This window comes from Calliopsis andreniformis, chromosome 9 (assembly GCF_051401765.1).
Source record: "Calliopsis andreniformis isolate RMS-2024a chromosome 9, iyCalAndr_principal, whole genome shotgun sequence".
Taxonomy (NCBI): domain Eukaryota; kingdom Metazoa; phylum Arthropoda; class Insecta; order Hymenoptera; family Andrenidae; genus Calliopsis; species Calliopsis andreniformis.
The window spans coordinates 10,053,278-10,069,648 of NC_135070.1; the positions used below are offsets into that span (position 1 = coordinate 10,053,278).

General features: G+C 41.7%; 2 protein-coding genes across 2 annotated transcripts in view; both read left to right on the forward strand.

Annotated features, from left to right (window-relative positions):
• The window catches only part of LOC143183247 (headcase protein-like), a 160,513-nt gene that overhangs the window by 87,092 nt on the left and 57,050 nt on the right, over window positions 1-16,371 (forward strand). The gene's annotated exons all lie outside the window — the stretch shown is intronic.
• Window positions 2-3,821, forward strand: LOC143183248 (facilitated trehalose transporter Tret1-like). Its single transcript, XM_076384759.1, has 6 exons — window positions 2-77; window positions 286-642; window positions 1,231-1,487; window positions 2,183-2,434; window positions 2,739-2,910; window positions 3,192-3,821. Exons 1-6 carry the CDS (start codon window positions 2-4, stop codon window positions 3,458-3,460), a joined length of 1,383 nt encoding a protein of 460 aa, XP_076240874.1. The 3' UTR covers window positions 3,461-3,821.

Genomic DNA, 16,371 nt, shown 5'->3' on the forward strand with positions numbered 1-16,371 from the left:
AATGGCGGAGGCAGACCATGAGGACTTTAAAAATCTCTTCAAGAGGAGGTTTCCGCAGTACGTCGCTGCAACAGCAGGTTCTCTCTTCTTTTCCTAATTCCGTCGCAGTCTGTGATCGCAAATGAGAACGATAGACCTGTAATGACTTTAACCTAGCGGCAATTGAGCGAACAGATTCTGGCTTGATGGCCAGAAAATGCGAATCGGTTCTCGCTGACGAGCTCCTGTAGACTCATCTCACGAGCGATCACGTCCTGGTTGATTGAATTAACAATACTTTCGTAGCGTGCATGGGAGGCTTCTCGTTGGGATGTGGCATCGGTTGGAGCGCGCCCTGCGTCGAATTGCTGAAGAGTGTTTATGGCTATGACATTTTCTCGACGAACGTGGTGGCATCGGCGTATCCATTGGGCGCGGCCGAAGGCTTGTTTGTCTTGCCCTTCCTGATCGACAGGATCGGCAGAAAAGGGACGATGCTGTCGCTGGTTCCTGCATTCATGCTTGGCTGGTTGTGCATTATTTTCGCCCTCACCACGGTGCCTCTGGTGGTCACTGGGAGATTGCTCACTGGCGCCTGCGGTGGCATGTTCTGCGTCATAGCGCCCATGTACACTGCAGAAATCTGCGAAAAGGAAATCAGAGGTACGGTGAATCGATGGAAGTGGTCTCGTGCTTCGTTTAGAATATATATTAGAAATAAGCAAGAACTGTGAAAATTTCGGATCCCATTGGGTGAAGAATTTTTCTTCAGTTCTGGTCAGACTCGTGATGAAAGTAGCTCGAGGATGTCCTGAAATCTTGACATATCTGCATCACACTTTAGAACAGCTATTTTTCGAAGACAGTGACCTTTATCTCACATTTTCGATGTTCTAAGTGTTTTCGAATCCTACATGTCATAAAATTATGAAAGAACATAGGTAAAAAATGATGCACCAAATAAAAATGATACAATATTTTATTTCAAACTAATTCCAAAGGATTCTAATTGTCGAAATTTTCGGAAATCTCGATGTTCTTGAGTCAACCATTGTGATACTCGCTATTTTCGAGGTCACACGCGTCTCTGCAATACACATATTTGTCGAATTTTGGAAAAGAAAGAGACGTATTGAAATATAGAATAGTAAATACGAGACTGTCTCAAAAATTTGCGAACTATTCGCGAAACAATCGTATTTTTTGTGCTCCCACTATACATTCACAGAGGATCTTGATACTCTTCACCAGGTCGTCTGGGAGTCTTCTTCCAATTGTTGCTTGTAATCGGGATTCTGTACGCATTTTGCTGTGGTTTCACGGCGAGTGTTGTTTGGACCTCTGTTCTCTGCAGCATCGGGCCTCTCGCCTTCACAGCTATAATGATATTCATGCCAGAGAGTCCTCTGTATTACATGGCTAAGAACCAAGAGGAGGATGCGAGGAAGAGCATGCGTTTCTTCCGTGGGCCTGATTACGACATTGAACCAGAGATAGCCGCGTTTAAAGTTAGTGCTTCGATTTTATTCCATTCATGGTTCGACGTTCCCTAACGAGTAGAATATAAAACACACAGTTGTAATTCTCCTAGTGCAACACACATTTTTTAACGAGTCCTTTATCAAATTGTAAAACTTGTCTAGCCCTAAACACCAGTATCGTATTTTCGAAGGAATGTCCAATAGTTTACGAAATATTCCTAGTAGTATACGAAATATTAAACAACTAAAATTGTTTCGTGTACTCTACTTGATTGAAAAATTCTAATTGGGTATTGAGAGTTAAAAAATTTTCAAGCTTGAAAAGGAATTACAGTAGGACCTCGATTATCCGAAATATGTACCACTAGATGCAAATCTGAAACATCCTTTTCATATTTAATTTTACTTTCTTCAGGAAACTATTATTATTTCAATGTTTAAGTTTCTATCGATGTTCTATGGTACATTTCTATCGTTATACCTAATATGCGCAATTCTAAATAACAGAAATTTTGGTTAATCGATCTTCTACTGGTGTATTTGGCGTGTGGCATACTCCACAAACTGACAAAGACTCGCTAAAAAGTGTTACACTTGAGGAGCTCTCCTCGTAAGTAGAGCAGCACAGTAGGAGGACAGCCATCTTTCCAACTCGAATAACGTCAAATTACGTATCCTCGACGCGTCCTCTAATTACGCGAACTTCTATCATTTTTGAACAGGCACAAATAGAAGAGAGCAGCCAGCATGTAGTCACGTTTCGATCATTCCTGGAGAAACCAGCATTGAAGGCGTTAGCACTTGCATTCGGATTGATGTTCGCGCAGCAGTTCAGTGGAATCAACGCTATCGTCTTTTACGCCGAGACGATCTTCATGGAGACTGGTGTCGATATAAATCCTTTGGTACAGATGGTAATCTTCGGGTTGGTCCAAGTGATTTCCTGTACTGCTGCAGCCGCGTTGATAGATCAGGTTACCTTCTTCCCTAACACACAATTACCTGTCTGTAACTGAACATTGTGCTCGTTTACCAATTTATATTTCGAGGTTTTCTAAATGAAAATGGAGAAACTGTCCGCTGGTGTTACAACTAGTTCCACTTAGTTTTTTTAAATTAGCAAAGAAGCTAGTTGTTTTCTTGGAAAATAAATTTTGTTTCATATTTTTATTACGTACATGTATTTTGGAAAATATCCGATAATATTGACAACGAGCGCAGTGTTATATATTTATGCTACGACAGTTTTCTAGATTCTGCTCTAAATTGTTTCTATAGTTAGGTCGGAGGGTCCTTATGATAATGTCCCTGATCGGGATGTGCGTGTGTCTGGTAGCCCTAGGAAGCTTCTTTTATTTGAAAGAACACAATTCGGAGATGACCGCTGCGCTAAATTGGCTACCACTCACTTCTTCCTGTTTATATATCCTTGCCTTCTGCTTTGGCGTTGGTTAGTAGCGACAGAATATTATATATAGCTATATTTAAACATAAATATTTTTTCGTTTTAAAATTGTGTTGAGTTTTTTGAAACAGTGAATCCCTTGGGTTCACTTATAATTTACAGAAAATTCAAACCAATTCTAATTCAATATGAAACAATAGGGGGTAGCTTTCCTTTTCCAGTTTCAATTTACTATGTAGTGAATCTTTTTAGCGATTGAGAAGTAGACACTCGAGGGATCAATTTTTCTAAAAAATTTTAAAAGTCTGACGAATTTTTTCGAATAGGTCCCATTCCCTGGGCCTACCTGGGCGAGATCTTTGCACCGCATCTGAAGGGAAAGGCATCCTCCGGTGCAGCTTTGTTCAATTGGTTGTTGGCATTCGTCGTAACGGTGTCCTTCTCGAGCCTAATCGATGCAATAGGAACTGGTTCTCTGATGTTCTTCTTTGCAATAATTTGTGCTTTGAGCACGGTCTTCGTGGTATTCTGCATGGTCGAGACCAAGGGAAAGACCTTCGCCGAAATTCAGAAGGAATTTGGGGCGTCGGACTAAAGCAGCAAAGAAGAAAATTCACAAATAATCACATGACTTACAAATGCATTTCTAGAACTTTTTACGTATTCATAGAACCCTTTTTTTACACATTCCTAGATTTTTTTATATAGGAATAGCCACCATATGTTTTGTTGCACTATGAGATACGTAAAGCACATCTTGTGGTGTGGGTGTCTACGATGTATAACACGAGTTTCTGATTTTGTAAATCAAGGAATGTAATTTCATATTGTAAATTATTATAATAAGGAAATTAAGAACATGATGGCGCTAAAAATATTTTATTTTGTGATATTATGTGCCTTTAGATAATTTTAAAAATTGTGAAGGTATTTTAGAAGTCGTAGTAACTGTGTATTTACGACGTAAATTTTGAAACCAATTTTGATTGGAAATAAATGTATCTTCGTATGGCGTTGTTCTGCTGCAATTTCTTTACTACTAAAAACAGGATACAAATGCATTATCCATAATTCAAGTGATCAATTTTTCCTAAAATAAACTATAATCCAAATTTAATCCAAGAAGCACACCAACTTCTTTCAATCATTTTAATAAAAAGAAACAGAGTTCAGTATTTTCTAAACAAAAGCGTAAAACACACTTCAAAACATCCACAACTTCCAGAGAAACGAATTTCGCTCGAGAACTCGGATGCACGACACGCAGAAGGAGAGAAGTGGAGGGAGAGGACGCATACTAAACTTGAACACGAGATTATGCAGCTCGGTTATGCACCGCCACGCACAATGCATCTCCGTTGCGCCCCTTGCCCTTGGAGCAGTCTCGAGTCAACAATGATGCGCCTGTGAGCCAAGCTCCGCCTGTTTCATATGAAAAATCAGCGAGATTAGCGTGTGACGAGTTATTTATAACGAAAGCTACTCTGTATTCGAGCGAAAACGCCTCGGACGCGTTCTTTCATGGTCGTTGACCTGTGACGTGCTAATCGGAGAACATCGTCCAAAGGCTGATCAATGAGAGCTTGATTGACTACTACTACTCGTTGATCAGAATAGGTGACGACACTCTACGTTAACATCTACTTTATCCTTTCTCTGTGACCTTGCACGTCCTACGTCACTGGTAGCACTCATTACCAAGTTCAAGAACGAAACTCGGCCATCGAGACTTTCTAGAATTGCTCCTAGAATTGCTCCTAGAATTGCTCCTAGAATTTTTTTCTTCCTCTCGTCGAGAGCATTCAACGATGACTCAGGTCTTCAATCCGCGTTAATTTTTCTGCCAAACGATAATGCACTGGGCGGCAGGAGACAAGACGAGACATCGTGCACCGAATCGAGATTCATGTTGCTGTTCTCTCTGTCGTCGATCGTCGGTCGATGACGATGGACCCCCTCCACAGCCGACTCTCGTACATTTGTCATGCAGTTGCCATCGCTCGGTAGGCGTTCGCTTTCATCGATTATGCATTCAAATTTATATTTATGAAGCGTAGTAGCTGCTCGTATCGGTGTTCTAATAATGGATGCTGCTGTGAAGCCTCTCGTCAGGGTCGATCGTGGCGACCTCGCGTTCAGCTGCCTACACGGAGTTATCTTCCTTCAGCTTTGTGTTACTTGCACGATTCGCGAGGAACTTGGTCCCTAAGATCTGTTATTGCAGTAATCATTGGACTGAACTTCGTTCTTGAACACGAAACGGATCTGTATTTTTAAGGTTGCTGGGGATCGATCGAAGCAGCGTTCTCTTTGTCCTCGAAAATTGGTCGATGAAGGCGGAAGACTCGTGTGAGAACAGCAGCCTCGCAAGAAACAGTCTTCGATGAAGGAGCGAGGGCACTAGACAAGTTTTTTCACGCGAGCTAGCAAGAACGAGGGGTTATTTCGTGATAAGTCAAACTTCTGGCGAGGTGGCTAGAAAATTTTGAAGATCAATTTACATTTTAAATGAAAGTCTAACAAGCATTTACACGTATCTGGTTATTGTGTGAACACTTGAAAGAAAAGTCGCAAATCCAGACACTATAAAAGGAATAATTAATAAAGATAGTGCAGATATATGCAATATAATTTTGAATCGAAAAATATCGATTTTAAAAAATATTTGCTTGCTGCTCAGATTCATCTTCAAAGGTTTAACGAGAAATTTTAATGAACTATTGTCGTTGTTCTTTTCCATGGAGTCTCTCGACGCGTTTTTCCACGTTCCAACGATTTATGACGCGTCCCCTGAAAAGAAAGCCGCGTGCACGCGCAGTATTTCACGAGAACAGGCCCCGTAACGAGGGACAGGTTCGCGATGCGTGCTCGCCGCCGACTTTCGACACTGTTCGATCGTCGTTCGGTCGCTTCTTCGAGCTGGCGGAAAGTAAATGAGTAGAAAGCGACTGCTTCGACGTTGGAGCACTTGCAGGCATGATTTCCTTTTTCGCCTCTCCTTGGGCACCGTTTAAATCGATTCTCGAACGGCGCAAAAATTAATTAGGGCAAGGTAATAGACCTTGTGTGTCCCGCTACGTAGCTGTTTTCATTTTTCCAGTGCAAATTACATTGCATTAAATTGTAGATATTAAATTACGTACCAGGTACCTTTACGAAACTTCATCTGAGATTTTTTTTTTTTTCATAATATAGCACAGATAGTGTATCTCTAGATCATTATTATAGATATTGGCTGCATTAAAAATAAGAAAAAGTCTCCGAGTTATTTTTACCTAATTACTTGGAAGTATCAATTTGAAACTCTCTCTTAACCACTGGCTGTGCTCGCAAAAATACCTCAATTTAAGGTAATTTTCTTCGTTCACTGGAGAAAATCTACGAAGATGAGCGTTAAGTAGCTTCGATCCGCGACGCTGGTGGCTGCCCCTCGGGTGTGTCCTTTTGCAGTGTCCCTCGGGTGCTGGACCAGTCGATTACCCGAGAGCCAGTTCCGAAGCCGCTCGTTCCACAGAAAGAGAGAGCCTCGTCTGTTGTATATTTCATGAACATCGAGTTTCCATCCTCGTCCTGGCTGCACCAGGAGGGCGACTCTCTGTGCGTGCCGCGCTGACGTGGTACGATTCCATCGCTGAACCATTTTATTATACTACGTAACGTTCGTGTTTGCAGAAAATTGCATTTTTTCCCATACAGAATTCGCTGGATTTTCTTTTTGAAATTTACGTTACGAGGAACCGCCGCGGAAGCAGGGGAATTTCTAGTGCTTGCTTTAACATTTTCGTCGTACCTAATTTCGTGGAAGAGATCTCATATTCAGTACTTTTGCTTCATAGTTTTATCAGTTCTTTTATCGTCTGTTACCCGTTCCCATAAAGACGCGAGGATGTGAAGCACTTTGGAATCTAAAAATTTTACGGTAGCTGACTAAAGATTCCACTGCGCGAGATTCCAAAAATGTTGGATATCCGATATTTGGAATGGGTCAGAATAGATCAGGTCAAGATCCCTAAAAGTATCTCGTGAATTCAGAATCTCGGGATTCCTGAGGATATCGAAAACCCGAATCATGTATCGGGACGACTAAAATTTTAAGTCATTATAGATACTGGGTATTTCACTTATTTGATACATTACTTTCACAAAGATAAAAATACAAGATAACAATCATATTAAAGGAAAAAAACACAAATGCTCGAAATTCTCAAAAATTCTGACATATTCTCAAACCTCTAGATATTTCAGCGAACCCAACCTAATCCTGAGAAAAATGTCCCTGATACCGATTCTCACATAAACCTTCAGCAGTTGAATAAAATCACAAATTTTGGTAGAGAAATATAAGTTTTTAATTCTTTAAAATACTTCTCCACATTGAAACAGATTGAAAAAGAATACAATATTCTATTTTTTATTTAATTTTTATTGACGTGTCTAGTCCTGCCTGAGTCTCACTCGGGATAAACATTCAAGGGTTAACAATGGGGTCAAGTATCAAACATAGACTTCTCTCAGTTTGGCCGCGTTTGCGCTCGTTTCAGCCTCGTCTAAATCCACGCGCTTCTAGGTTCCGCGCGAGGATCGGCTGGCGCGAGAGCCGTCGCCGCAGATGCGAGAGCGGTGTCTCGATGCAACCGTGTCTGTTTCATCGTTCCCTCCCACCTCGATTGCACACTGCACCATTGCACCGAGGGGCCAACGGCCTCTGTCCTCTCCTCGGTATCGTCGACTCGCTCGAGCCGACGAAAGCCGAAATGCGCGCTTTTTGCACGGTGTTCTCGTTCTGCCCTTCCTTTCTCGCGGCTTCGTCGCTCGTCAGGCCACGCACAGCTTCGCGAGCCGCCGCCCGCCCCCCTTCTGATGACGATGATAATCGTGACTTTGTCGCGAAAGGAGGACAGGTCACCGTGTCGCGGGCTCTAATCTCTTCCCATCATTCACAGGGTATTTTTATAGACCGTGGAAATTGAGCTTTGGCACTGGCTGCACGAGAAGTTTGCTTTGTATGCATCCGAGGAAATTATACAGTAAACCCAGCTTATAACGTGGTTGGTACTCTCATAACGCTGTTTCCATGCAACGCGAAACAGAAATTGCGACGGGTGGTAGTCTGGAAACGCGATGTCTCTATAATATGTACGCTTTCACGGTTGAAATTAATGAGGAATTCCTCTCTTTTCCGTGTAACGCGGTAGGAATTATTCTGATTTACACTAATTCGAGTTTAATCCTCTAATGAGTCTTTTGAATGTTCACACACTAGATTTTAGAAGAACTGATCTTTGTTTCCTATATGATATCATTTATGGGCACACAAAATGACGAATTAATTGCGTTATAGGAAGGTTAACTATATTGACAATTTTTTGACGATATTCTGTCGATAGTTATGTGTAAAAACAGAATCGAAAGTCTAGGCATGCGCAGACTGAATATTCTTGCTGTCCTAAATTTTTTGTGTACTTCGATTGTCAAACCAGGTACCAGGTCCTTTGAAAGACGGAAACAGTCTCGTAGTCTTGTGTTGGTTGTAGAAGCAAGCAGATCTGTGACAGCTTGGTGTTTGAATGATGTACAGTGGTGTGTAAAATTTGTTCTTTTTATAATTCTTACATTCTTATTTCTTTTTCTCATACATAAACTTTATCGAATAACGTGTTTCATTATTGTACGTGTCATGTAGCTTTAGTGTAATAATTAATTCATAATTCCTTGAGAATTGGTGTAAGACATTCTCCCAGCAAGTGATTATTATGTGCATACCCGAGTACTACGTGCATGGAAGTTGAACTACCTGAGCAGCAACTTCAACCAGTGAACAGGTAAATTCCACTATAGAAAGAATTATCCTTTTTCTCCCAGTGAAAGTTTGAAAGCCTTTTTAATTTTATGTACAGTAATCTAGTATCAACTATCTACCCCAACTACTAAAATTAAAGAAATCCAGATCCTTCCTTAAGATACTCTATATGGTAACATTGTTCACCATTTTTCTGAATGATACACGCTAACTAATAGCTACCACAGAAGCTCCAAAACACTCGTACCTCTTGATTTAGCAGAAGTAAGGAAGTAGAGTGTCTCGCGTGCAATTAATTAATTTCTATCTGCTACGATCTGCCTAGCATCCGGATCGCCAACTATTTTCTCGTTTCCACCGAGGTCTCTCGTTATCGGGCTCCGTAAATAAGGCGACTGCAGAAATAAACGCGTATCAGGCTCGGTCTGCGGTCGCGTCTGTGTGTTTGCGTGCACGCTGTGCATACACACGCGGGCCCATCCGACTATCGTGCATCTACTATCTGCTCTGTGCGAGGCTCTAGCTCTCCCTGGGCGGAGAGGAGAACCCGTAGAAGGTCGACGTCAATGGAGATCGCTGTTTAGACCAGTCTTTACGGAATCCTTTTATCACCGTTGCGGACGACGGGGAGAAAGAAGCTACTGTGCACGCGCGTGACATCAATGGACGCGTTTCAGCGTGTCGAGCTTTATCGTGAATGGAAACGTCGATCAGCACCAGCTTCTCTTTCCTCGTTTTTCCCTCCTTCATGGGGGTTCTCGTTGCGCGATGAGATCCTTTTCATTTCTCTTTTTCTTGTTGGTACTATTAGACAGCGAGTGTGATTATGAAGAAGGGCTTTTAGACTCGCGTCACGTTCTTCTAATTATTTTCATTTGATCTTTAAAGTTATGCTATTTGTGTATTCTTTTTAACAGGGTGACGCAGTGTTAGAGATCGATTTCTTTAGGAAATTAGTTTGTAGGGTAGCTTGAAGTATACAGAATTCGAAAATGGTGTGAGTAATTCAGTTAATCTTATTCAGTTTGATATAAGAGCTATGGGAATAACAGAAAATATTGATACTACTTTCCATTTAGAACAAATTTAAGCTACATAGAATCTTTTTTCCTCTCAGCGGTTGCTTCAGAAAAATTTATTGTGCACTGTGACGGATTAACTCTCCTCCACCATTTAATTAAAAGTACCTGAAGTTGATGTCTATTAGTTACTGAGAAAAGAAGCTTGTTACACTTTGTTGACTTACTCCTTATAGAACGTGCAATCTTTTCTTAAAAAACACATTTTGTTGAAATTGTAATGTGTAGTGATAATTAATAGGTACCAAATTTTAATTTCTGTCAGACTTTTAATAAATATTTTAAAAAAAAGACCTAGTTCTGTTCTTCATGAGCTATACTCTTAAAATAGTATACATACCGATCTATTTAAAAGGATGTCATTTAGGAAAGTGTAACAGGAAAGAGAGAATAATGTTGATTTTTAACACGCTTACAGCAATGCACTTAGAATGCATTTAATTTTATTCCTGGAAATTGTACCATCTCGAATAATTTATAACGAAGTTTGTCTCGAACAGACGCACTCAGCAAAACGATTTGAAACGAGGCGTTTCTCGAGACCATGTAGCACACTCCCTGTGTCTTCCGCTTCGTCAGGAACACATGGGGGCGTGTTTGATCGCTTCACGGGACGTAACGACGAAGGACACGCAAAGTTATCGCCTCGTTCCTCGACGTGTTCTCGGTCAATCGCGGCTCGTTAAAGGAGATCTGCCAACGTGTCACCGTGGCGCGTATTTACGAGCGACCCAGTTGCATACCGAATGCAGTTGTGGGTCGCGCGTGTAGGTACCGTTGTCGATTGCGATTGCGATTCGCCAGGTTGACCACGAGCTTTCTCCCCTTCTCATTTTCTTCTCGATCGATCCTGAAATGTCAGGATTTTGATCCAATAATAGTAGGCTTTCTTCCAGCCTCTGCTTGATCCTCAATCTTCTGCATGAATTCTACTTTAAAACTCGGTTTTCTGTAGAAGAAAACTACACTCGTAGCTATCACCATCTAATCAAGAAAATAATTCCCTGGATATTTGTCAAGCTTTTCACGCTTGTTCGAAGAATGTTAACAATACTCGGCAAATCAGAATAGAACAGGATTTAATCCTCGCTGCATTTACAATTCAATTGCCCATTGAGCCTCTCAAGTATTCAAACGTAGCAGCGTAATCACTCCCACGATTATTCCTTCGAATTCCAACAGCGTGGTAGGACGACGCGGAACTTCCAATAACCCCCGCGACAACGAATGGTACCGATAAGGGAGACTCGACATTCCTTCGTACTTCTCCGCGCACGACCGACTAAAATATTCCCAGTGGCATTCGTGGCCCCGGGAACTTTTAATTACGCGACCCGTTGCGAGCGGAGAAGAAACTCCGAGGGACGCTGAGAAAGAAGGGGGTGAGAGAGGGCGGCGGGGGCTGTCGGCGTGAGGGAACGACGAAAAAAATACAGGATCATAAAGCATTCGCGCAATAAAGCTGCCTGCAACAACGGGCCAGGCTACATATTTTAAGAAATTAATTTGTCGAAGGACAAATTGCCTGGCACTTCGCGATACTCGAGAACAAGGCGACGAGAGAAAGAGACGAGGATTGGAGGGTGAGAGGAGCGAGAGAGAAGGGAGAGTTTAACCTTGCCACTCGATCTCTCTTTTCTCGTCCTCTCGTTCTCCGTGCAGGCTCCCAAAAGGGTAGAAATTCCGCGAGCCTCGACGAACAGGGACCAGAGACCACCGCGGAAACTCCGTTTCGGCTAATTTACGCGGCCGTAAATCTCGGAGTTGTGTTCATTGCAGCTCCTCGGCCCTCGGGAAAATAATAACGAAGCGCGATTTGTAAAAAGAGCAAGGGTTGATCGATGGTGGAGGGACAAACTTCTCGAGTTTCGTCTTCCTGAGAGAGGATGGTGTTTTCAAATGATACTGAGGGAGCACGAGATGCGAGGGACCGTGAGCTTTATCAAGGATTCTACGCACCTGGTACTTCGGGTGAAGATTTATGAAAGAAATTTCGCTACGTTGAATTACAATTAGGGTAATGGTCGGGGGATGACTTTCTGTATATTTCTTGCGTATTTTAACATGTCACGTGCCGCACAATGGGACAAATAATTCGTGCGTGGGATGTACTTCAGTTCACAGTGGGTGCGCTGTCTCCATGGTAGCGGTCTAAAATGACCATCGATGGTCACCAGAACTGAGAAGATAGTATGAAGATTGTGCAATAGGCCCTCGATTAACTGGCTTAGCATAGGAAGCAAAACATGAAGTACACTTCTGATAGTTAATTCTATTAATTTTAGTCGATTATTCTATTAAATAATAATTCAAGTCTCAGTACTTTGCTGCACTGCTATTGTCGTAAGACCGAACTCCAGTAACCCTGAATAAGGAATGTCATGCATAATTGATACCTAGTTAAACAAGGTTCTACTGTAGCTACACCATTTATTCTTCAGAAAGATAAAATAAGTAGAGAAAAAAGATGTACTTATGTCAGGTTCTTTTTGCTTATCTTCAGAAATTATTTTATCAATCCTCCCTAACAAAAAGGATTCAAGGAGATATTGTACAGTGACTAAGTATACAATAAAGAAACATTAGTCCCTTAAGGATCCAAGGCACATAATATTCCTCTAAATCATCTACAAATTTCGCTCACAAATATTTTTACGTTGGACCATTATAGAGCTCTCGAGGCACTTGCAATATAAATACTTCTTCCAAGAATGAAACCTCACGAGACAACGGTAATGTCTTTCTTCATCGACGGGGTTTTACACCCTATCCCCCAGGGGTGAGGAATAACAAGGCAGCTGGTCCTTCCTTTTCCTTCAGTCTTCAGTATTCCAGCCATCTCTTTCGCGCTGGTCGCAATTAAAATGCAAATTTCTCGCGTTCGCGGGGATACGACGAACCGAATAAAACAGTTGCGCGAGGAGGCTGGGAAGTGGAGCAAATATTTGTTCCTAAAACCGCTGAAAGGAGGACACCAGTGTCAACGGAATAATTATTCGTATACAATACCATGGTACAGCAATATTCGGGAGTATGTAATTTTTTCCCCTGTTCTGTTCACTAAACTTCTTCTGCCACCATGGAAGAAAAGTTAATATCGGTCACGAGCAGAGATAAAGAGGAGGGTGCGTATTTCTTGTCACGAGAGAAAGAGAAAAGATAGTATCCTGTGAGCGTTTAGCCATCTCGCGATTGATTTATCGTTGTGCTCGCTGTGCCAGCGACGAATGAAGACGAGGAACGAGGGAGGCAACTGAAGGGGTGGTTCTTTATTCGAAAACATTCTCTCGGTACTCTGTATAACCTTTATACAGGATATTTAAAATATTTTTTCCAAGGTTTCTGACATATTCTACAGGTTTATCGAAATATTACTGCTTGTTGAGTATTCAGCTTCTCTCACTATAAATTTTTTATAACTCGAAGATGTTTCTAAGTTTATTTTTTGGGAAACTTTTATAGAAGAATCTTGCTATGAAAGAACATGCTGGTTAACAGTCATGAATTAACCAAAGATTCCATGGTTACTTTATAAGAAAGAACAGATCTATGTTTTTATTTCTTATATTTTATTTTGTATGCCCAAGTTTTTCCTGAAATATCTTTCAATAACGTTAACAAGAAGCCAAGTAAACTCGTCGTACAGCTTAGGGTTGTAGCTAGTAACAGATCTTCGGAAAGTGTTCATCAATTTGTGTCAGTTGTTTCTTCACACTCTACGGACTATTTTTTACCATTCGAAAAAACGTTGACAAGATCCTTTTTGCAAGACGACATTGAACCACCCCGTAGAATTGCGTGTCGCGTCTCCTCCCTTTCGTCGGAAGGAAACGAAGGATCGCGTTATTTATGCCTTTTTGCCTTCGTGGATATGGGAGACAGGCACTCGCTTTCGGAGTTCCCCCTCCTTAGGTTTTTGCTCTTCCTCGTCTTGTCTCCTCGCTCCCCTCCTGCTCTCTCGCCCCTTTAGACGAATTCGGAGTCGTGCACGGGGGGATGCGCGATGTCTAATCGGCGAATTCTACTCTTTTCACTTGGCTGGTTTCCTTCAAGTCTCACGCAGCTGGTGGGTACATCCCTCAGCTATCGTCCCGCGGAGACATTCTCGCGGAAATATCGGGCAAAGGTAGCAAGATATTCCCTTTCCTTTTTCTCCGTATTCCTTGGAATTCCTTTGCCGTAGAATTCTCCCTTCGTTGGTTTTCTGAACTTAAGGAGAGATGGTGAGAAAAGCCAATATCGTACATGTAAGAACATTCCATGGAACTTTCGAGGGGAGGAACGAGATTAATTTTTTTTTTAGAAGCGAAGAATTTTAAATATTTGCATTATATTTTCGCGGTTCAATTTTTTTAAAATTCCAAGATCTTTTATTGAATACTTGGTATATTTTTTAAAATCATAAGCACATACAAAACTTCACTTAAAAGTGTTACAATTATTTTACATTCCTAGGTAATAACTCCCTCAAATAATATATTTACATTTACGCTTGATTTATAGTTCGATATCTTCCTAAACCCCAAATGGTCATTTCAAGTTAAGCATCTTTGGAGATTTCCCAATACGAGATTATTCATCTCGCGCAGCATCGAAATGTTCGATGACTCGAATCATCTCGTACAGTCCAATGGCAGTCGATAAAATCTCAGCTCCCCAACATCGACGCAGAGTCACAGTGAACGATTCGTTCGAGCGAACAATGAACCGACCAACACTCCCGGACTCGCATAAATCTCGATTCGAGGTGTCAGGGACACACACTCGACGCTTCGCAACCGTTGGTACTTTCGAGAGAGAAATTGCATCGCGCACACCCCTCGTCTTCCCCACCCCAGGCCACTTGTCACGATTATTATGCATCGCGCAGCCAGGCCAAAGAGCGATCTGGAGCGCGTGCACGCACACGAGCGAGAGAGTCGCTGCTCGGACCAAAGGAGCGTGATACAGTAATGACCCAGACGAGCCGCATCCTTGTGCCACATACGGGCCTGAACCGTGTGCGTGCGTACGAGAGAGCGTGCCTTACGCACGCTGGCGTGTTTACAATCGCGCGAGATCGCTGATCACGCTCATCACGGCCTCTTTATCCTTCCCTATCGTCCCCCCGCCGCGAATAAATCGCGATCTCGCGCGTCGCGAATCGGAGATTTAAGAGGCTCGCGGGCAAAAAGTTTGGATAATTTAGGAAGGGTTATATTTATTACCTGGATACTTCATTCAGAAATGGGGTGTTTTATCGTGTCGGTAATTGCTGATTCGAGGGAATTAAGATTTTTTTTGGATAAAAGTTAAGCTCTGTTATGAGATTGATCTTTATTGCGAGTAGAGAATTTGCAAGAAGGATTCGTTTAATTAAAAGGGATTGCGAGAGTTAGAAGTTAAGAAATTTCTAGTTTCTAAAAAAGTGGTCAATGACTCGAGTATAATTTTCGTGTGTGTTTAATCGATAGTATAATTAACCTTCATATTTTTTCTGTTCCAGGTAAGCCACTCCCTGTGCTATTGGTGATTAAAGAGAGTAAAGTAGGCGTGGTGAATTAAGAGATGTAATTCTTCAAGCTGATATATAGCGTAAGTCTTTGCGTATTGCTCAATTAACGGGACTGTGATACCTCGACAGGCAGAATTTTTGAGAATTTTTCAGAATTTGATTAACCTGTTCGACATTATGGATCGGTGTCCACCATCGAACACACGCATGCCTTTCGATATCTTTTGTAAAATCGAAAAATATTACTCATCTCATTTTTTAAGCAGCGTGTTTGGTATGGCAAATTTTCAAACTTGTAAATGGATTACAAGTAGTATACTTTAAAATGGGTTAGAAAGAAGTAGTATATTTTAAAATTGGTTCCAACAAAGTAGTATATTTTAAAATGGGTTACAAGTAGTATATTTTTAAACTGAGTTACAAATACATTTTAAAAAGTAGTAATGCAACTAGAAGCGTTTGGAATATACAGCACATTTTTAACTTCCTTCTAAAGATTCTCATCCAAAAGAATCTTAAATCAGAACCCACGATATATACACCCTTCAATTTCCATCGCCGTTTCACAGAAAGTTCAGCTCATTTCCCTTGTTCTTCACGTTGCGAAAAATTACCACCCCGATAAAAATGTTTCGCCTCGCCCATAGCAATCGTTTCCCCCTCTTCGATCGAACAATTTCCCGAAGATGAACAACTTTTATGAACGTGTCAAAAGGAACTCTGTCTTCTTCACGTACCTCGTGTTTAACCTGTGTGTAGGTACATATACTTGCGGTTGTCTGAATCGTCGAGCTTCGGTTGAAGCGGTGTGATAACGGGCTTCGAGGCTTGCGAAACCCGCGATTGGTTTGACAAGGAGCGATGGAGAGGAACACAATGGGTTACATTGTGCCCGCGAGACACGAGGCAAGAGACAGCCTTGTGCGCGCAATGCCTTCGAAGGCGCAATACGCGTCATTGGAAACACCCTGCCGACCTAACAGGACGCGAATCGAATGCTGTCTAAGCTTAGAGCCTCGTTTCTATCGTGTCTCGTTAATTTGCGTGATACCACCAGCTGTTGGAATCTGCGAAACCTCTTAGGCACCATTGTTATGTCACTTTGCGTGATGTTGCATCTTGTGAGAATTAGA